The 23527-nt window shown below is 45.5% G+C and overlaps 1 protein-coding gene across 1 annotated transcript in view; it reads right to left on the minus strand.

Moving 5' to 3' along the window:
• LOC132814202 (calsequestrin-1-like) overlaps positions 1–23527 on the minus strand; it is a 96260-nt gene that overhangs the window by 33397 nt on the left and 39336 nt on the right. Inside the window, exon 5 of the mRNA XM_060823416.1 lies at positions 11926–11999. Within this exon, the coding sequence (XP_060679399.1) occupies positions 11926–11999 (74 nt within the window). The remainder of the gene's footprint in view (positions 1–11925; positions 12000–23527) is intronic.

Consider the following 23527-nt stretch of genomic DNA (forward strand, 5'->3'; position numbering starts at 1 on the left):
GGCTCTGTATTCAATTCAATACAATCATCACTCCCTCAATTCAATACAATCACTGCCCCCTCAATTCAACACAATCACCGCGCTCTCAATTCAATGCAATCATCGCTCCCTCAATTCAATACAATAACCGCTCTCTCAATTCAATACAATCACCGCTCGCTCAAATCAATACAATCACAAATCCCTCAATTCCATACAATCACAGCTCCCTCAATTCAATACAATCACCACCCCCTCAATTCAATGCAATCACCATCCCCTCAATTCAATACAATCAATCCTCCTCCAATTCAATACAATCACAGCCCCCTCAATTCAATGCAATCACCATCCCCTCAATTCAATACAATCATTCCTCCCTCAATTCAGTACAATCACAGACCCCTCAATTCAATACAATCATCGCTCCCTCAATTCAATACATTCACCGCTTCCGCAATTCAATAAAATCACCACTCCCTCAATTCAATACAATCACCGTGCTCTCAATTCAATGCAATCATCGCTCCCTCAATTCAATAAAATCACCACTCTCTCAATTCAATACATTCACTGCACCCTCAATTTAATACAATCACGGCTCTGTATTCAATTCAATACAATCATCACTCCCTCAATTCAATACAATCACTGCCCCCTCAATTCAACACAATCACCGCGCTCTCAATTCAATGCAACCATCGCTCCCTCAATTCAATACAATAACCGCTCTCTCAATTCAATACAATCACCGCTCCCTCAAATCAATACAATCACAAATCCCTCAAATCCATACAATCACCGGTCCTTCAATTCAATACAATCACTGCTGCCTGAATTCAATACATTCACACCTCCCTCAATTCAATACAAACACCAATCCCTCAATTCAATACAATCATCGCTCCCTCAATTCAATACAACCACCAGTCCCTCAATTCAATACAATCACAGCTCCATCAATTCAATACAATCACCATCCCCACAATTCAATGAAATCACCATCCCCTCAATTCAATACAATCATTCCTCTCTCAATTCAATACAATCACCGCCCTCTCAATTCAATACAATCACTGCTCCCTCAATTCAATACAATCACGGCTCTCTCAATTCAAAATAATCACCGCTCCCTCAATTCAATACAATCACAGCTCCCTCAATTCAACACAATCACCGCGCTCCCAATTCAATGCAATCATCGCTCCCTCAATTCAATACAATCACCGCTCTCTCAATTCAATACATTCACTGCTCCCTCAATTTAATACAATCACAGCTCTGTATTCAATTCAATACAATCATCACTCCCTCAATTCAATACAATCACTGCTGCCTGAATTCAACACAATCACCGAGCTCTCAATTCAATGCAATCATCTCTCACTCAAATCAATACAATCACAAATCCCTCAATTCCATACAATCACCGGTCCCTCAATTCAATACAATCACTGCTGCCTGAATTCAATACATTCACACCTCCCTCAATTCAATACAAACACCAATCCCTCAATTCAACACAATCATCGCTCCCTCAATTCAATACAACCACCAGTCCCTCAATTCAATACAATCACAGCTCCATCAATTCAATACAATCACCACCCCCACAATTCAATGAAATCACCATCCCCTCAATTCAATACAATCATTCCTCTCTCAATTCAATACAATCACCGCCCTCTCAATTCAATACAATCACTGCTCCCTCAATTCAATACAATCACGGCTCTCTCAATTCAAAATAATCACCGCTCCCTCAATTCAATACAATCACAGCTCCCTCAATTCAACACAATCACCGCGCTCCCAATTCAATGCAATCATCGCTCCCTCAATTCAATACAATCACCAATCCCTCAATTCAATACAATCACCGCTCCCTCAATTCAATACAACCACCGGTCCCTCAATTCAATACAATCACCGCTCCCTCAATTCAATACAATCACCGCTCCCTCAATTCAATACAATCACCACCCCCTGAATTCAATGCAATCACCATCCCCTCAATTCAATACAATCATTCCTCCCCAATTCAATACAATCACTGCTCCCTCAATTCAATACAATCATCGCTCTCTCAATTCAATACAATCACCGTCCTCTATTCAATTCAATACAACCATCGCTCCCTCAATTTAATACATTCACCGCTCCCGCAATTCAATAAAATCACCACTCCCTCCATTCAATATAATCACTGCTCCCTCAATTCAAAACAATTATCGCTCTCTCAATTCAATACAATCACTGTCCTCTCAATTCAATACAATCAACGCCCTATCAATTCAATACAATCATGGCCCCATCAATTCAATACAATCACCGCCCTCTCAATTCAATACAATCACGGCTCCCTCAATTCAATACAATCACAGCTCCCTCAATTCAAAACAATCACCGCTCCCTCAATTCAACACAATCACCGCGCTCTCAATTCAATGCAATCATTGCTCCCTCAATTCAATACAATCACCGCTCTCTCAATTCAATACATTCACTGCTCCCTCAATTTAATACAATCACAGCTCTGTATTCAATTCAATACAATCATCACTCCCTCAATTCAATACAATCACTGACCCCTCAATTCAACACAATCACCGCACTCTCAATTCAATGCAATCATCGCTCCCTCAATTCAATACAATAACCGCTCTCTCAATTCAATACAATCACCGCTCGCTCAAATCAATACAATCACAAATCCCTCAATTCCATACAATCACAGCTCCCTCAATTCAATACAATCACCACCCCCTCAATTCAATGCAATCACCATCCCCTCAATTCAATACAATCAATCCTCCTCCAATTCAATACAATCACAGCCCCCTCAATTCAATGCAATCACCATCCCCTCAATTCAATACAATCATTCCTCCCTCAATTCAGTACAATCACAGCCCCCTCAATTCAATACATTCACCGCTTCCGCAATTCAATAAAATCACCACTCCCTCAATTCAATACAATCATCGCTCTCTCAATTCAATACAATCACCGTCCTCTCAATTCAATACAATCACGGCCCCATCAATTCAATACAATCACCGCCCTCTCAATTCAATACAATCACGGCTCCATCAATTCAATACAATCACCGCCCTCTCAATTCAATACAATCACTGTTCCCTCAATTCAATACAATCATCACTCCCTCAATTCAATACAATCACTGCCCCCTCAATTCAACACAATCACCGCGCTCTCAATTCAATGCAATCATCGCTCCCTCAATTCAATACAATAACCGCTCTCTCAATTCAATACAATCACCGCTCGCTCAAATCAATACAATCACAAATCCCTCAATTCCATACAATCACAGCTCCCTCAATTCAATACAATCACCACCCCCTCAATTCAATGCAATCACCATCCCCTCAATTCAATACAATCAATCCTCCTCCAATTCAATACAATCACAGCCCCCTCAATTCAATGCAATCACCATCTCCTCAATTCAATACAATCATTCCTCCCTCAATTCAGTACAATCACAGCCCCCTCAATTCAATACAATCATCGCTCCCTCAATTCAATACATTCACCGCTTCCGCAATTCAATAAAATCACCACTCCCTCAATTCAATACAATCATCGCTCTCTCAATTCAATACAATCACCGTCCTCTCAATTCAATACAATCACGGCCCCATCAATTCAATACAATCACCGCCCTCTCAATTCAATATAATCACGGCCCCATCAATTCAATACAATCACCACCCTCTCAATTCAATACAATCACTGTTCCCTCAATTCAATACAATCACGGCTCTGTATTCAATTCAATACAATCATCACTCCCTCAATTCAATACAATCACTGCCCCCTCAATTCAACACAATCACCGCGCTCTCAATTCAATGAAATCATCGCTCCCTCAATTCAATACAATAACCGCTCTCTCAATTCAATACAATCACAAATCCCTCAATTCCATATAATCACCGGTCCCTCAATTCAATACAATCACTGCTCCCTCAAATAAATACAATCACAAATCCCTCAATTCCATACAATCACCGGTCCCTCAATTCAATAAATCTCCACTCCCTCAAATCAATACAATCACCAATTGCTCAATTCAATACAATCACCACTCCCGCAATTCAATACATTCACACCTCCCTCAATTCAATACAATCACCCCCTTCTCAATTCAATACAATCACGGCTCCATCAATTCAATACAATCACCCCCTTCTCAATTCAATACAATCACGGATCCATCAATTCAATGCAATCACCGCTCCCTCAATTCAATACAATCAATGCTCCCTCAATTCAATACAATCACGGCTCTCTCAATTCAATACAATCACTGCTCCCTTAATTCAATGCAATCACCGCTCTCTCAATTCAATACAATCACAGCTCCCTCAATTCAATACTATCAACCCCCCAATTCAATACAATCACAGCTCCCTAAATTCAATACAATCATCGCTCCCTAAATTCAATACAATCACAGCTCCTCAATTCAATACAATAATAGCTCTGTCAGTTCCATACAATCACCGGCCCCTCAATTCCATACAATCACCGCTCTCTCAATTCAATACAACCACCAGTCCCTCAATTCAATATAATCACAGCTCCCTCAATTCAATATAATCACTGCTCCCTCAATTCAATACAATCACCGCTCTCTCAATTCAATACAATCATCACTCCCTCAATTCAACATAATCACTGCTCCCTCAATTCAAAATGATCACCGCTCTCTCAACTCAATACAATCACTGCCCTCTCTCAATTTAAAATAATCACCACTCCATCAATTCAATACAATCTCCGCTCCCTCAATTCAAAAAATCACAGCTCCCTCAATTCAACACCATCACCGCGCTCTCAAATCTATGCAATCATCTCTCCCTCAATTCAATACAATAACCGCTATCTCAATTCAATACAATCACAAATCCCTCAATTCCATACAATCACCGGTCCCTCAATTCAATACAATCACCACTCCCTCAAATCAATACAATCACAAATCCCTCAATTCAATACAATCACCGCTCCCTCAAATCAATACAATCACCAATTGCTCAATTCCATATAATCACCATTGCCTCAATTCAATACAATCACCGCTCCCTGAATTCAATACATTCACACCTCCCTCAATTCAATACAATCACCAATCCCTCAATTCAATACAATCACCGCTCTCTCAATTCAATACAATCACACCTCTCTATTCAATACCATACAATCATCACTCCCACAATTCAATAGAATCACGACTCTCACAATTCCATACAATCACGGCTCTCTCAATTCCGTACAATCACCACTGTCTCAATTCAATACAATCACCCCTCCCACAATTCCATAAAATCACCGCTCCCTCAATTCAATACAATCATCGCTCCCTCAATTTAATACAATCACCGCTCCCTCAATTCAATACTATCACCGCGCTCTCAATTCAATACAATCACCGCTACCTCAAATCAATACAATCACCAATCGCTCAATTCCATACAATCACCGCGCTCTCAATTCAATACAATCACCGCTACCTCAAATCAATACAATCACCAATCGCTCAATTCCATACAATCACCGCTCCCTCAATTCAATACATTCACCCCTCCCTCAATTCACTACAATCACTGCTCCCTCAATTCAATACATTCACACCTCCCTCAATTCACTACAATCACTGCTCCCTCAATTCAATACAATCACGGCTCCTTCAATTCAATATAATCACTGCTCCCTCAAATGAATACATTCACCACCTCCTCAATTCAATACAATCACCGCTCCCTCAATTCGGTACAATCACAGCTCCCACAATTCAGTACAATCCCAAATCCCTCAATTCAATACAACCACCACTCCCTCAATTCAATACAATCACCGCTCCCTCAATTCAAAACAATCATCGCTCTCCCAATTCAATACAATCACAGCTCACTCAATTCAATACAATCACCACTCCCTCAATTCAATACAATCACTGCTCCCTCAATTCACTACAATCACTGCTCCCTCAATTCAATACAACCACCACTCCCGCAATTCAATATAATCACCGCTCCCTCAATTCCATACAATCATTGCTCTCCCAATTCCATACAATCACCGCCCCCTCAATTCAATAAAATCCCCAATCCCTCAATTCGATACAATCACACCTCTCTATTCAATACCATACAATCACGGCTCTCTCAATTCAATACAATCACCCCTCCCACAATTCCATAAAATCACCGCTCCCTCAATTTAATACAATCACAGCTCCCTCAATTCAATACAATCACCGCGCTCTCAATTCAATACATTCATACCTCCCTCAATTCAATACAATCACCGCTACCTGAAGTCAATACAATCACTGCTCCCTCAATTCAATACAATCACCCCCTTCTCAATTCAATACAATCACGGATCCATCAATTTAATGCAATCACCGCTCCCTCAATTCAATACAATCACTGCTCCCTCAATTCAATACAATCACGGCTCTCTCAATTCAATACAATCACTGCTCCCTTAATTCAATGCAATCACCGCGCTCTCAATTCAATACAATCACAGCTCCCTCAATTCAATACTATCAACCCCCCAATTCAATACAATCACAGCTCCCTAAATTCAATACAATCATCGCTCCCTAAATTCAATACAATCACAGCTCCTCAATTCAATACAATAATAGCTCTGTCAGTTCCATACAATCACCGGCCCCTCAATTCCATACAATCACCGCTCTCTCAATTCAATACAACCACCAGTCCCTCAATTCAATATAATCACAGCTCCCTCAATTCAATATAATCACTGCTCCCTCAATTCAATACAATCACCGCTCTCTCAATTCAATACAATCATCACTCCCTCAATTCAACATAATCACTGCTCCCTCAATTCAAAATGATCACCGCTCTCTCAACTCAATACAATCACTGCCCTCTCTCAATTTAAAATAATCACCACTCCATCAATTCAATACAATCTCCGCTCCCTCAATTCAAAAAATCACAGCTCCCTCAATTCAACACAATCACCGCGCTTTCAAATCTATGCAATCATCGCTTCCTCAATTCAATACAATAACCGCTATCTCAATTCAATACAATCACAAATCCCTCAATTCCATACAATCACCGGTCCCTCAATTCAATACAATCACCACTCCCTCAAATCAATACAATCACAAATCCCTCAATTCAATACAATCACCGCTCCCTCAAATCAATACAATCACCAATTGCTCAATTCCATATAATCACCATTGCCTCAATTCAATACAATCACCGCTCCCTGAATTCAATACATTCACACCTCCCTCAATTCAATACAATCACCAATCCCTCAATTCAATACAATCACCGCTCTCTCAATTCAATACAATCACACCTCTCTATTCAATACCATACAATCATCACTCCCACAATTCAATAGAATCACGACTCTCACAATTCCATACAATCACGGCTCTCTCAATTCCGTACAATCACCACTGTCTCAATTCAATACAATCACCCCTCCCACAATTCCATAAAATCACCGCTCCCTCAATTCAATACAATCATCGCTCCCTCAATTTAATACAATCACCGCTCCCTCAATTCAATACAATCACCAATCGCTCAATTCCATACAATCACCACGCTCTCAATTCAATACAATCACCGCTCCCTCAAATCAATACAATCACCAATCGCTCAATTCCATACAATCACCACTCCCTCAATTCAATACATTCACCCCTCCCTCAATTCACTACAATCACTGCTCCCTCAATTCAATACTGTCACAGCTCCCTCAATTCCATACAATCAACGCTCCCTCAATTCAATACATTCACACCTCCCTCAATTCACTACAATCACTGCTCCCTCAATTCAATACAATCACGGCTCCTTCAATTCAATATAATCACTGCTCCCTCAAATGAATACATTCACCACCCCCTCAATTCAATACAATCACCGCTCCCTCAATTCAATACAATCACAGCTCCCACAATTCAGTACAATCCCAAATCCCTCATTTCAATACAACCACCACTTCCTCAATTCAATAGAATCACCGCTCCCTCAATTCAAAACAATCATCGCTCTCCCAATTCAATACAATCACTGCTCCTTCAATTCAATACAATCACAGCTCACTCAATTCAATACAATCACTGCTCCCTCAATTCACTACAATCACTGCTCCCTCAATTCAATACAATCACTGCTCCCTCAATTCACTACAATCACTGCTCCCTCAATTTAATATAAACACAGCTCTCTCAATTCCATACAATCACTGCTCTCTCAATTCAATACAATCACCGCTCCCTCAATTCAGTACAATCACCGCTCCCTCAATTCAGTACAATCCCAAATCCCTCAATTCAATACAACCACCACTCCCGCAATTCAATATAATCACCGCTCCCTCAATTCCATACAATCATTGCTCTCCCAATTCCATACAATCACCGCCCCCTCAATTCAATAAAATCCCCAATCCCTCAATTCAATACAATCACAGCCCCCTCAATTCAATACAATCACCGGCTCTATTCAATTCAATACAATCATCACTCCCTCAATTCAATACAACCACCGGTCCCTCAATTCAATACAATCACCACCCCCTCAATTCAATACAATCACCATCCCTCAATTCAATACAATCATTCCTCCCTCAATTCAATACAATCACCACCCCCTCAATTCAATACAATCACCATCCCTCAATTCAATACAATCATTCCTCCCTCAATTCAATACAATCACCACCCCCTCAATTCAATACAATCACCATCCCTCAATTCAATACAATCATTCCTCCCTCAATTCAATACAATCACAGCCCCCTCAATTCAATACAATCACGGCTCCATCAATTCAGTACAATCACGGCTCCATCAATTCAATACAATCACCCCCTTCTCAATTCAATACAATCACGGCTCTCTCAATTCAATACAATCACCAACCCTCAATTCAATACAATCATTCCTCCCTCAATTCAATACAATCACAGCCCCCTCAATTCAATACAATCACCGCTCCCGCAATTCAATAAAATCACCACTCCCTCCATTCAATACAATCACTGCTCCCTCAATTTAATACAATCATGGCTCCCTCAATTCAATACAATCACCACTCCCTCAATTCAATACAATCATCGCTCTCTCAATTCAATACAATCACCATCCTCTCAATTCAATACTATCACGGATCCATCAATTCAATGCAATCACCGCTCCCTCAATTCAATACAATCACTGCTCCCTCAATTCAATACAATCACGGCTCTCTCAATTCAATACAATCACTGCTCCCTTAATTCAATGCAATCACCGCACTCTCAATTCAATACAATCACAGCTCCCTCAATTCAATACTATCAACCCCCCAATTCAATACAATCACAGCTCCCTAAATTCAATACAATCATCGCTCCCTAAATTCAATACAATCACAGCTCCTCAATTCAATACAATAATAGCTCCGTCAGTTCCATACAATCACCGGCCCCTCAATTCCATACAATCACTGCTCTCTCAATTCAATACAACCACCAGTCCCTCAATTCAATACAATCACAGCTCCCTCAATTCAATACAATCACTGCTCCCTCAATTCAATATAATCACAGCTCCCTCAATTCAATATAATCACTGCTCCCTCAATTCAATACAATCACCGCTCTCTCAATTCAATACAATCATCACTCCCTCAATTCAACATAATCGCTGCTTCCTCAATTCAAAATGATCACCGCTCTCTCAACTCAATACAATCACTGCCCTCTCTCAATTTAAAATAATCACCACTCCATCAATTCAATACAATCTCCGCTCCCTCAATTCAAAAAATCACAGCTCCCTCAATTCAACACAATCACCGCGCTTTCAAATCTATGCAATCATCGCTCCCTCAATTCAATACAATCACCGCTCTCTCAATTCAATACAATCACAAATCACTCAATTCCATACAATCACCGGTCCCTCAATTCAATACAATCACCACTCCCTCAAATCAATACAATCACAAATCCCTCAATTCAATACAATCACGGCTCCCTCAAATCAATACAATCACCAATCGCTCAATTCCATATAATCACCATTGCCTCAATTCCATACAATCACCGTTCCCTCAATTCAATATAATCATCGCTCCCTTAATTCAATACATTCACACCTCCCTCAATTCAATATAATCATCGCTCCCTTAATTCAATACATTCACACCTCCCTCAATTCAATACAATCACCAACTCCTCAATTCAATACAATCACGGCTCCTTCAATTCAATACAATCACTGCTCCCTCAATTCACTACAATCACTGCTCCCTCAATTCAATACAATCACAGCTCCCTCAAATAAATACAATCACCAATCGCTCGATTCCATACAATCACCATTCCCTCAATTTAATATAATCACCGCTCCCTCAATTCAATACATTCACACCTCCCTCAATTCAATAAAATCCCCAATCCCTCAATTCAATAAAATCACCGCTCCCTCAATTCAATGCAATCCTCACCCCCTCAATTCCGTACAATCCCTGCTCGGTTGAATTGACCTGAATGATTGCTGCGCTGATGTCAAACTGACAGTGCTCCCTGTTGAACAGAGTTGCCCTGGTTGCTGAGTGCCCATTCCATTTAACCTTTGTCATGAGCTATCAGTCTGTCACCTGGCTTAAATTGTACTTTCCCCGTTCTGAATTCCCACCCACACCCCCATGTCCCTGCATGCAGGGTGTAACGTGCAGTAGGTCAGCACGCTCTCGCCCTGATGCTGAGACACATCATTTGTGCCTGTCATCTGGTGATGTTGCTGGTTGAAGGACATGTGTTGCGCCGTCATGTCCTGTGGAGCTCTGTCTAACCCTTCCTTACAGTCACAGCCACACCGTTGTCTATATCCTACTCCTCCCCTTTAACGTTGCATTCGCTGCATGGAACCCCCGAAGCCTGACATTGGCCATGCTAAATTACCCATAGTGCTCAGGGATGTGTAGGTTAGGGTGGATTGGCCATGCTAAATTACCCATAGTGCCCAGGGATGTGTAGGTTAGGGTGGATTGGCCATGCTAAATTACCCATAGTGCTCAGGGATGTGTAGGTTAGGGTGGATTGGCCATGCTAAATTACCCATAGTGCTCAGGGATGTGTAGGTTAGGATGGATTGGCCATGCTAAATTACCCATAGTGTTCAGGGATGTGTAGGTTAGGGTGGATTGGCCATGCTAAATTACCCATAGTGCTCAGGGATGTGTAGGTTAGGGTGGATTGGCCATGCTAAATTACCCATAGTGCTCAGGGATGTGCAGGTTAGGGTGGATTGGCCATGCTAAATTACCCATAGTGTTCAGGGATGTGTAGGTTAGGATGGATTGGTCATGCTAAATTACCCATAGTGTTCAGGGATGTGCAGGTTAGGGTGGATTGGCCGTGCTAAATTACCCATAGTGCTCAGGGATGAGCAGATTAGACTGGGTTGGCCGTGCTAAATTACCCATAGTGTTCAGGGATGTGCAGATTAGAGTGGGTTGGCCATGCTAAATTACCCATAGTGCTCAGGGATGTGCAGGTTAGGGTGGATTGGCCATGCTAAATTACCCATAGTGCTCAGGGATGTGTAGGTTAGGGTGGATTGGCCATGCTAAATTACCCCATAGTGCTCAGGGATGTGCAGAATTGAGTGGGTTGGCCATGCTAAATTATCCATAGTGTCCATTAACCAAGGGTGAAAGGGTTGGAGATGAAATGGTTGTGGGCTGGATGCTCTTCGGAGGGGCAGTGCGTACTTGATGGGCTGAGTGGTTGCACTCAAAATGGATGCTGTGAAAGTTAGCCCATCCCTGCATCATCTCCTGAGCCACGCACAGGCAGAGAGTCTCCCCATCAACCCCGGTCACCTATCCTAGCGCGAGACACTCTACTCACTCGCTTGTTAAATGTTGCGTAGAAAGCGATGTAGGGCTGGAACTCCTCAGCCGCTTCCTCAAAGGCTTTAAAGTCTGTTGGGAGAGCAAAGAAACAAGAAATCAGGCTTATATCCAGTTCCTCCATGTCTGGAGCACTCTGCACAAGTTCCATATCCCTCGGTTCGAACGCTCCTTAGTGGAGATCTCAATCTGAATGCGATCATGTGTAAATATAGCGACTATATTGCATGCAATTCTAATCTCCTTGCTATAAGAAGGATGTTGTGAAACTTGAAAGGGGTTCAGAAAAGATTTACAAGGATGTGACCAGGGTTGGAGGGTTTGAGCTACAGGGAGAGGCTGAACAGGCTGGGGCTGTTTTCCCTGGAGCGTCAGAGGCTGAGGGGTGACCTTATAGAGGTTTATAAAATCATGAGGGGCACGGATAGGGTAAATAGACAAAGTATTTTCCCCTGGGGTGAGGGAGTCCAGAACTAGAGGGACATAGGTTTAGGGTGAGAGGGGAAAGATATAAACGAGAGCTAAGGGGCAACTTTTTTCCCCAGAGGGTGGTACGTGTGTGGAATGAGCTGCCAGAGGAAGTGGTGGAGGCTGGTACAATTACAGCATTTAAGAGGCATCTTGATGGGGATATGAATAGGAAGGGTTTGGAGGGATATGGGCCGGGTGCTGGCAGGTGGGATTAGATTGGGTTGGGATATCTGGTCGGCATGGACAGGTTGGACCGAAAGGTCTGTTTCCATCCTGTACATGGCTCTGTGACATACTCCCCCCTCTGCGGGAAAAAGTTGCCCCTTATATACAGAATAACAGATACCCTGGGAGTGAGTTACAGACTGGAATCTAATTGAGGGGTTCAGGGTGATTTTGATATAGAATAACCAAAATCTCGGGATCCATCTGGTTTTGGAGCCAACACTATTGGTGATCTTCAGACTAGGTTCGGTCAACTCTGAATTTCTCTGGGCATAAGCTCTGGGTATGCTTTCCTTTATTGGTCAGAGTGTTGAGTACAGGAGTTGGGAGGTCATGTTGCGGCTGTACAGGACATTGGTTAGGCCGCTGTTGGAATATTGCGTGCAATTCTGGTCTCCTTCCTATCGGAAAGATGTTGTGAAATTTGAAAGGGTTCAGAAAAGATTTACAAGGATGTTGCCAGGGTTGGAGGGTCTGAGCTACAGGGAGAGGCTGAACAGGCTGGGGCTGTTTTCCCTGGAGCGTCGGAGGCTGAGGGGTGACCTTATAGAGGTTTATAAAATCATGAGGGGCACAGCTAGGGTAAATAGGCAAAGTCTTTTCCCTGGGGTGGGGGAGTGCAGAACTAGAGGGGCATAGGTTTAGGGTGAGGGGGAAAGATATAAAAGAGACCTAAGGGGCAACTTTATCCCCCAGAGGGTGGGACGTGTATGGAATGAGCTGCCAGAGGAAGTGGTGGAGGCTGGTACAATTACAGCATTTAAGAGGCATCTGGATGGGGATATGAATAGGAAGGGTTTGGGGGGATATGGGCCGGGTGCTGGCAGGTGGGACCAGATTGGGTTGGGATATCTGGGTCGGCATGGACGGGTTGGGCCGAAGGGTCTGTGTCCTGTGCTGTACGTGACTCTGCACTTCCCATGTGAGTGAGAGTCAGCGGAGTCAAGCATGGACACAGACCCTTCGGCCCAACTCATCCATGCCAACCAGGCCTCCCGAATGGACCTAGCCCCACTTGCCGGCGTGCACGGATTCTGAGGCAGCCACAAAGACAGGCTGTGGGGGGGAGGAGGCGGAACTGGAACGGGAGGTGGGGAAGAGTGAAAGGGTCCATTTTTGGACGGAAGGCGTTTATAAAAAGAGGCGGGGAACCCGAATGGCGAGAGCCGTGAGATTCAGAGGTGCGTGGTTAGTTCACAGCAAGACTTCAGAATGGTGCAGTGTAATGCAAAGGAAACCGAACACAGGAGGACAGAGATTGTGTCTCAGTTGTACAGGGCAATGGTGAGAGTACACTGTGTACAGTGCTGGGCAGGAGCACACTGGAAGCCATTCAGAGAACTAATACCAGGATTGAGCAGTCTGCGTTGGGAGGAGAGACTAGATAGGCCGGGGATGTGTCGTCCCGAGGGGTCAGAGGGGAGAAAATTCAGACAGAGGGGAGTTCACAGGGTGGACGTGGGTGTGATATTGGGAGAGCTGAAGGTCTGAGTTGAAAAACAAGGCCAGGGGAGGGGGAGGGGCACATTCAAAACATTTGTTTCACTGAGACATTGGAAACACCTTCCTCAGTAGGCAGTGAAGGCAGAACTGCTGAAAGGAGACGGCCCGGTGGCTCAGTGGTTAGCACTGCTGCCTCCCAGCACCAGGGGCCCGGGTTCGAGTCCACCCTCAGGGCAATTGTCGGTGTGGAGTTTGCACGTTCTGCCCGTGTCTGCGTGGGTTTCCTCCCACAGTAACAAAGTTGTGTAGGTTAGGGTGGATTGGCCATGCTAAATTACCCATAGTGCTCAGGGATGTGTAGGTTAGGGTGGATTGGCCATGCTAAATTACCCATAGTGCTCAGGGATGTGTAGGTTAGGGTGGATTGGCCATGCTAAATTACCCCATAGTGTTCAGGGATGTGCAGGTTAGGGTGGATTGGCCATGCTAAATTACCCATAGTGCTCAGGGATGTGTAGGTTAGGGTGGATTGGCCATGCTAAATTACCCATAGTGCTCAGGGATGTGTAGGTTAGGGTGGATTGGCCATGCTAAATTACCCATAGTGCCCAGGGATGTGCAGGTTAGGGTGGATTGGCCATGCTAAATTACCCATAGTGCTCAGGGATGTGTAGGTTAGGGTGGATTGGCCATGCTAAATTACCCATAGTGCTCAGGGATGTGTAGGTTAGGGTGGATTAGCCATGCTAAATTACCCACAGTATTTGGAGCATTAGTCAGTGGTAAATATAGGGTAGGGGAATGGGTCTGGATGGGTTACTCTTCAGAGGGTCGGTGTGGACTTGTGGGGCTGAAGGGCCAGTTTCCACACTGTTGGGAATATAATTTAAAAATATCGTTTAAGGCAGAGGGTAGACAGATGCATGGAAGGTGAATGATTGCACCCATCGTGACTCCATTCATTGGAAGGATGGTGGGGAGTGTGTCATCTTGTAAAAACATATAAGCCTCTCAAGGGGATCAACAAGAGAGAATCGGGGAGATTGTTTCCATTGGGGGTGGGGTAGGGGGTGAAACTCGAACGAGGGGGCATAGCCTCGACAGGTGGGGGGTTGAGACGGGGTCTGACGAGAAAACCATTTACCCTAAAGGGTTGTGATTCTGTGGAATCCCCTGCCCAGTGGAAGCTGCCTCGGTGAATGGTTTGAAGGCCACGATAGATTTGACAACAGGAAAGGAAATAGGGTTTACAGTGAGGGTGCGGCAAAGTGGAACACACTCCCCAAAAAGGTCAGCCATGATCCTATTCGATGATAGAGCAGGCTGGAAGGGTCTGTTTGCGAGCGGAGGCTGGAAGGGTCTGTTTGTGAGCGGAGGCTGGAAGGGTGTTTTTGTGAGCGGAGGCTGGAAGGGTCTGTTTGTGAGCGGAGGCTGGAAGGGTGTTTTTGTGATCGGAGGGAGGATGGAAAGGCACGGGGGGTGTTACACTGTGAGGAGGCAAGACCTTTATTATAATGGTCCCACTCGGGACTTTGATTTCCGAAGGCAACAGTTTCGAGGGATGATCGTTGGAGGAGGAGGGGGCTAGGGGGAGGTAACTGGAGGGAGCGATATTAGAGGGAGTGATCTTGGAGGGAGTGATACTGGAGGGAGTAATATTGGAGGAAGTCATATTGGAGGGAGTGATATTAGAGGGAGTGATATTGGAGGGAGTGATACTCGAGGGAGTGATGTTGTAGGAAGTGATATTTGAGGATCAATACTGGAGGGAGTGATACTGAAGGGAGTGATAATGGAGGGAGCGATACAGGAGGGAGTGAGATTGGAGGGAGCGAAACTGAACTGAGGGATATTGGAGGGAGCAACACTGGAGAGAGCAATATTGGAGGGAGTGATATTAGAGGGAGTGATATTTCAGGGAGTGATATTTGAGGGAGTGATATTTTAGGCAGGGATACTGGAGGGAGCGATACTGGAGGGAGTGATACTGGATGGAGTGATAGTGGAGGGAGCAATATTGCCGGGAGCGATATTGGAGAGAGCGATATTGGAGGGAGTGAAATTGGAGGGAGTGATGTTGTAGGAAGTGATATTTGAGGATCAATACTGGAGGGAGTGATACAGGAGGGAGTGAGATTGGAGGGAGCGAAACTGAATTGAGGAATATTGGAGGGAGCAACACTGGAGAGATGGATATTGGAGGGAGTGATATTGGAGGGATCGATATTGGAGGGAGCGATACTGGATGGAGGGATATTGGAGGGAGTGATATTGGAGAGAGCGACACTAGAGGGAGTGATACTGGAGTGAGTGATAATGGAGGGAGCGATATTGGAGAGAGTGATATTTGAGGGAGTGATATTTGAGGCAGGGATACTGGAGGGAGTGATATTTGAGGCAGGGATACTGGAGGGAGTGATACTGGATGGAGTGATAGTGGAGGGAGCAATATTAGACGGAGCGATATTGGAGAGAGTGATATTGGAGGGAGTGATATTGGAGGGAGCGACACTAGAGGGAGCGATACTGGAGTGAGTGATACTGGAGGGAGCAATATTGGAGGGAGCGATATTGGAGGGAGTGATACTCGAGGGAGTGATACTGGAGGGAGCGAGATTGGAGTGAGCGAAACTGGAGGGAGTGATATTGGAGGGAGTGATATTTGAGGATCGATACTGGATGGAGGGATATTGGAGTGAGTGATATTGGAGGGAGTGATATTGGAGGGAGTGATACTGGAAGGAGTGATATTGGAGGGAGTGATTTTTGAGGGAGTGATATTTGAGAATCAATGCTGGAGGGAGTGATATTGGAGAGAGAGATACTGGAGGGAGTGATACTGGAGGGAGCGATATTGGAGGGAGTGATATGGGAGGGAGTGATATTTGAGGGAGTGATATTTGAGGATCGATGCTGGAGGGAGCGATACTGGAGGGAGCGATACTGGAGGGAGCGATATTGGAGGGAGTGATATCGGAGGGAGTGATACAGGACAGAGTGATATTGGAGGGAGCGATACTAGAGGGAGCGATACTGGAGTGAGTGATACTGGAAGGAGCGATATTGGAAAGAGTGATACTGGAGGGAGTGATAGTTGAGTGAGTGATATTTGAGGATCGATGCTGGAGGGAGCGATACTGGAGGGAGTGATACTGGAGGGAGTGATACTGGAGGGAGTGATAGTGGAGGGAGCAATATTGGACCGATCGATATTGGAGGGAGTGATTTTGGTGTGAGTGATATTGGAGGGAGTGATATTTGAGGATCGATACTGGATGGAGGGATATTAGAGGGAGTGATATTGGAGGGAGCGACACTAGAGGGAGCGATACTGGAGTGAGTGATACTGGAGGGAGCGATATTGGAAGGAGTGATATTGGAGGGAGTGATATTTGAGGATCGATGCTGGAGGGAGCGATACTGGAGGGAGTGATATTAGAGGGAGTGATATTTGAGGGAGTGATATTTGAGTGAGAGATATTTGAGGATCGATGCTGGAGGGAGCGATACTGGAGGGAGTGATATTAGAGGGAGTGATATTTGAGGGAGCGATACTGGAGGGAGTGATACTGGATGGAGTGATAGTGGAGGGAGCAATATTGGAGGGAGTGATATGGGATGGAGTGATACACGAGGGAGTGATACTGGAGGAAATGACACTGGAGGGAGTGATATTGGAGGGAGTGATACACGAGGGTGCGATACTGGAGGGAGTGATATTTAACGGAGTGATACTGGAGTGAGCGAAACTGGAGGGAGTGATATTGGAGGGAGTGATATTGGAGGGAGTGATATTTGAGGATCGATACTGGATGGAGGGATATTGGAGGGAGTGATATTGGAGGGGGCGATACTAGAGGGAGCGATACTGGAGTGAGTGATACTGGAGGGAGCGATATTGGAGGGAGTGATATTGGAGGGAGCGATATTGTAGGGAGTGATACTCGAGGGAGTGATACTGGAGGGAGTGATATTGGAGGGAGTGATAATGGAGTGAGCGATACTGGAGGGAGCGAGATTGGAGTTAGCGAAACTGGAGGGAGTGATATTGGAGGATCGATACTGGATGGAGGGATATTGGAGGGAGTGATATTGGAGGGAGCGATACTAGAGGGAGCGGTACTGGAGTGAGTGATACTGAAGGGAATGATATGAGAGGGAGTGATATTGGAGGGAGTGATATTGGAGGGAGTGATAATGGAGGGAGTGATACTGGAGGGAGCAATATTGGAGGGAGTGATACTGTAGGGAGTGATATTGGAGGGAGTGATAATGGAGGGAGTGATACTGGAGTGAGCAAAACTGGAGGGAGTGATATTGGAGGGAGTGATACACGAGGGAGTGATATTTGAGGATCGATACTGGATGGAGAGATATTGGAGGGAGTGATATTGGAGGGAGCGACACTAGAGGGAGCGATACTGGAGTGAGTGATACTGGAGTGAGCGATATTGGAGGGAGTGATAATGGAGGGAGTGATACAGGTGGGAGCGAGATTGGAGTGAGCGAAACTGGAGGGAGCAATATTGGAGGGAGTGATACTGTAGGGAGCGATATTTGAGGGAGTGATATTTGAGGGAGGGATACTGGAGGGAGCGATACTGGAGGGAGTGATACTGGATGGAGTGATAGTGGAGGGAGCAATATTAGACGGAGCGATATTGGAGGGAGTGATACTGGAGGGAGCGATATTGGAGGGAGTGAGACTGGAGGGAGTGATACTGGAGGGAGCGAGATTGGTGTGAGTGAAACTGGAGGGAGTGATATTGGAGGGAGGGATATTGGAGGGAGTGATATTGGAGGGGGCGACACTAGAGGGAGCGATACTGGAGTGAGTGATACTGGAGGGAGCGATATTGGAGGGAGTGATATTGGAGGGAGTGATATTGGAGGGAGAGATACTGGAGGGAATGATACTGGAGGGCGTGATATTGGAGGGAGTGATATAGGAGGGAGTGAGACTGGAGAGAGTGATACTGGAGGGAGCGAGATTGGAGTGAGCGAAACTGGAGGGAGTGATATTGGAGGGAGTGATATTGGAGGGAGTGATATTTGAGGATCAATACTGGATGGAGGGATATTGGAGGGAGTGATATTGGAGGGAGCGACACTAGAGGGAGCGATACTGGAGTGAGTGATGCTGGAGGGAGCGATATTGGTGGGAGTGATATTGGAGGGATGGATAGTGGAGGGAGTGATATTGGAGGGAGCGACACTAGAGGGAGCGATACTAGAGGGAATGATACTGGAGGGAGCGATATTGGAGGGAGTGATATTGGAGGGAGTGATATTGGAGGGAGTGATACTGGAGGGAATGATACTGGAGGGAGTGATATTGGAGGGAGTGAGACTGGAGAGACTGATACTGGAGGGAGCGAGATTGGAGTGAGCGAAACTGGAGGGAGTGATATTGGAGGGAGTGATATTTGAGGATCGATACCGGATGGAGGGATATTGGAGGGAGTGATAATGGAGGGAGCGACACTAGAGGGAGTGATACTGGAGTGAGTGATACTGGAGGGAGCGATATTGGAGGGAATGATATTGGAGGGAGTGATATTTGAGGGAGGGATACTGGAGGGAGTGATACTGCAGGGAGTGATACTGGAGGGAGTGATACTGGAGGGAGCAATATTAGATGGAGCGATATTGGAGAGAGTGATATTGGAGGGAGTGATATTGGAGGGAATGATACTGGAAGGAGTGATATTGGAGGGAGTGATACTGGAGCGAGCGATATTGGAGGGAGTGATACTGGAGGGAGTTTTTTGAGGGAGTGATTTTTGAGGGAGTGATATTTGAGGATCAATGCTGGAGGGAGCGATACTGGAGGGAGTGAGATTAGAGGGAGTGATATTGGTAGGAGTGATACAGGAAGGAGCGATACTGGAGGGAGTGATACCGGAGGGAGTGATATTTGAGGGAGTGATATTTGAGTGAGTGATATTTGAGTATCGATGCTGGAGGGAGCGATACTGGAGGGAGTGAGATTAGAGGGAGTGATATTTGAGGGAGCGATACTGGAGGGAGCGATATTGGAGGGAGTGATATTGGAGGGAGTGATATTTGAGGGAGTGATATTTGAGGCAGGGATACTGGAGGGAGTGATAGTGGAGGGAGCAATATTAGACGGAGCGATATTGGAGGGAGTGATATTGGAGGGAGTGATATTGGAGGGAGCAATATTAGACGGAGCGATATTGGAGGGAGTGATATTGGAGGGAGTGATATTGGAGGGCGTGATATTGGAAGGAGTGATACAGGAAGGAGCGATATTGGAGGGAGTGATATCGGAGGGAGTGATATTTGAGGATCGATGCTGGAGGGAGCGATATTGGAGGGAGTGATACTGGAGGGAGTGATAGTGGAGGGAGCAATATTGGACCGGTCAATATTGGAGGGAGTGATTTTGGTGTGAGTGATATTGGAGGGAGTGACATTTGAGGATCGATACTGGATGGAGGGATACTGGAGGGAGTGATACTGGAGGGAGTGATACAGGAGAGAGCGATATTGGAGGGAGTGATACTGGAGGGAGCGATATTGGAGGGAGTGATATTGGAGGGAGTGATATTTGAGGGAGTGATATTTGAGGCAGGGATACTGGAGGGAGTGATAGTGGAGGGAGCAATATTAGACGGAGCGATATTGGAGGGAGTGATATTGGAGGGAGTGATTCACGAGGGAGTGATACTGGAGGAAATGACACTGGAGGGAGTGATATTGGAGAGAGAGATACTGGAGGGAGCGATACTGGAGCGAGCGATATTGGAGGGAGTGATACTGAAAGGAGTGATATTGGAAGGAGCGACACTAGAGGGAGCGATACTGGAGTGAGTGATACTGGAGGGAGCGATATTGGAGGGAGTGATATTGCAGGGAGTAATATTGGAGGGAGCGATATTGGAGAGAGAGATACTGGAGGGAGTGATACTGGTGGGAGTGATACTGGAGGGAATGATACTGGAGGGAGTGATATTGGAGGGAGTGATATTGGAGGGAGCAATATGGGAGGGAGTGATATTAGAGGGAGTCATATTGGAGGGAGTGATATTGGAGGGAGTGATACTCAAGGGAGTGATACTGGTGGGAATGATACTGGAGGGAGTGATATTGGAGGGAGTGATATTGGAGGGAGTGATAATGGAGGGAGTGATACTGGAGGGAGCGATACTGGAGTGAGTGATATTGGAGGGAGTGATATTGGAGGGAGGGATACTGGAGGGAGTGATACTGGAGGGAGTGATACTGAAGGGAGCGATATTGGAGGGAGTGATACTGAAAGGAGTGATATTGGAGGGAGTGAAATTGGAGGGAGTGATACTGACGGGAGCAATATTGGAGGGAGCAATATTGGAGGGAGTGATACTCAAGGGAGTGATACTGGAGGGATTATACTGGAGGGAGTGATATTGGAGGGAGTGATAATGGAGTGAGTGATACTGGAGGGAGCGATATTGGAGTGAGCGAAACTGGAGTGAGTGATATTGGAGGGAGTGATATTTGAGGATCGATACTGGATGGAGGGATATTGGAGGGAGTGATATTGGAGGGAGTGATATTTGAGGATCGATACTGGATGGAGGGAAATGGGAGGGAGTGATATTGGAAGGAGCGACACTAGAGGGAGCGATACTGGAGTGAGTGATACTGGAGGGAGCGATATTGGAGGGAGTGATATTGCAGGGAGTAATATTGGAGGGAGCGATATTGGAGGGAGTGATACTCGAGGGAGTGATACTGGAGGGAGTGATATTGGAGGGAGTGATATTGGAGGGAGCAATATGGGAGGGAGTGATATTAGAGCGAGTGATACTCGAGGGAGTGATACTGGAAGGAATGATACTGGAGGGAGTGATATTGGAGGGAGCGATATTGGAGGGAGCAATATTGGAGGGAGTGATACTCGAGGGAGTGATACTGGAAGGAATGATACTGGAGGGAGTGATATTGGAGGGAGTGATATTTGAGGGAGTGATATTTGAGGATCGATACTGGATGGAGGGATATTGGAGGGAGTGATATTGGGGGGGGCGACACTAGAGGGAGCGATACTGGAGGGAGTGATACTGGAGGGAGCAATATTGGAGGGAGCAATATTGGAGGGAGTGATACTCGAGGGAGTGATACTGGAGGGAGTGATATTGGAGAGAGAGATACTGGAGGGAGCGATACTGGAGCGAGCGATATTGGAGGGAGTGATATTGGAGGGAGTGATATTGGAGAGAGAGATACTGGAGGGAGCGATACTGGAGCGAGCGATATTGGAGGGAGTGATACTGAAAGGAGTGATATTGGAGGGAGCGATATTGGGGGGAGTGATATTGGAGGGAGTGATACTCAAGGGAGTGATACTGGAGGGAGTGATACTGGAGGGAGTGATACTGGAGGGAATGATACTGGAGGGTGTGATATTGGAGGGAGTGATATTGGAGGGAGTGATAATGGAGGGAGTGATACTGGAGGGAGCGAGATTGGAGTGAGCGAAACTGGATGGAGGGATATTGGAGGGAGTGATATAGGAGGGAGCGACACTAGAGGGAGTGATACTGGAGGGAGTGATACTGGAGTGAGCGATATTGGAGGGAGTGATATTGGAGGGAGTGATACAGGTGGGAGCGATATTGGAGGGAGTGATACTGGAGGGAGCAAAAATGGAGGGAGTGATATTGGAGGGAGTGATGTTGGAGGGAGTGATATTTGAGGATCGATACTGGATGGAGGGATATTGGAGGGAGTGATATTGGAGGGAGCGACACTAGAGGGAGCAATACTGGAGGGAGTGATACTCGAGGGAGTGATAATGGAGGGAGTGATATTGGAGGGAGTGATAGTGGAGGAAGTGATACTGGAGAGAGCGATATTTGAGGGAGTGATATTTGAGGGAGGGATACTGGAGGGAGGGATACTGGAGGGAGCAATATTGGAGGGAGTGATATTGGAGGGAGCAATATTGGACGGAGCGATATTGGAGGGAGTGATACTGGAAGGAGTGATATTGGAGGGAGTGATATTGGTGTGAGTGATATTGGAGGGAACGATAATGGAGGGAGTGACACTGGATGGAGCGATATTGGAGGGAGTGATATTGGAGGGAGGGACACTAGAGGGAGCGATACTGGAGGGAGTGATATTGGAGGGAGTGAGATTGGAGTGAGCGAAACTGGAGGGAGTGATATTGGAGGGAGTGATACTGGAAGGAGTGATATTGGAGGGAGAGATTTTGGTGTGAGTGATATTGGAGGGAACGATAATGGAGGGAGTGATACTGGATGGAGGGATATTGGAGGGAGTGATACTGGAGGGAGTGATACTGGAGGGAGCGATATTGGAGGGAGTGATATTGAAGGGGGGTATATTGGAGGGAGTGATACTGGAGGGAATGATACTGGAGGGAGTGATATTGGAGGGAGTGATATTGGAGGGAGTGAGACTGCAGGGAGTGATATTAGAGGGAGTGA

The sequence above is a fragment of the Hemiscyllium ocellatum genome, unplaced genomic scaffold (genome assembly GCF_020745735.1).
Source record: "Hemiscyllium ocellatum isolate sHemOce1 unplaced genomic scaffold, sHemOce1.pat.X.cur. scaffold_736_pat_ctg1, whole genome shotgun sequence".
Classification (NCBI taxonomy): Eukaryota; Metazoa; Chordata; class Chondrichthyes; order Orectolobiformes; family Hemiscylliidae; genus Hemiscyllium; species Hemiscyllium ocellatum.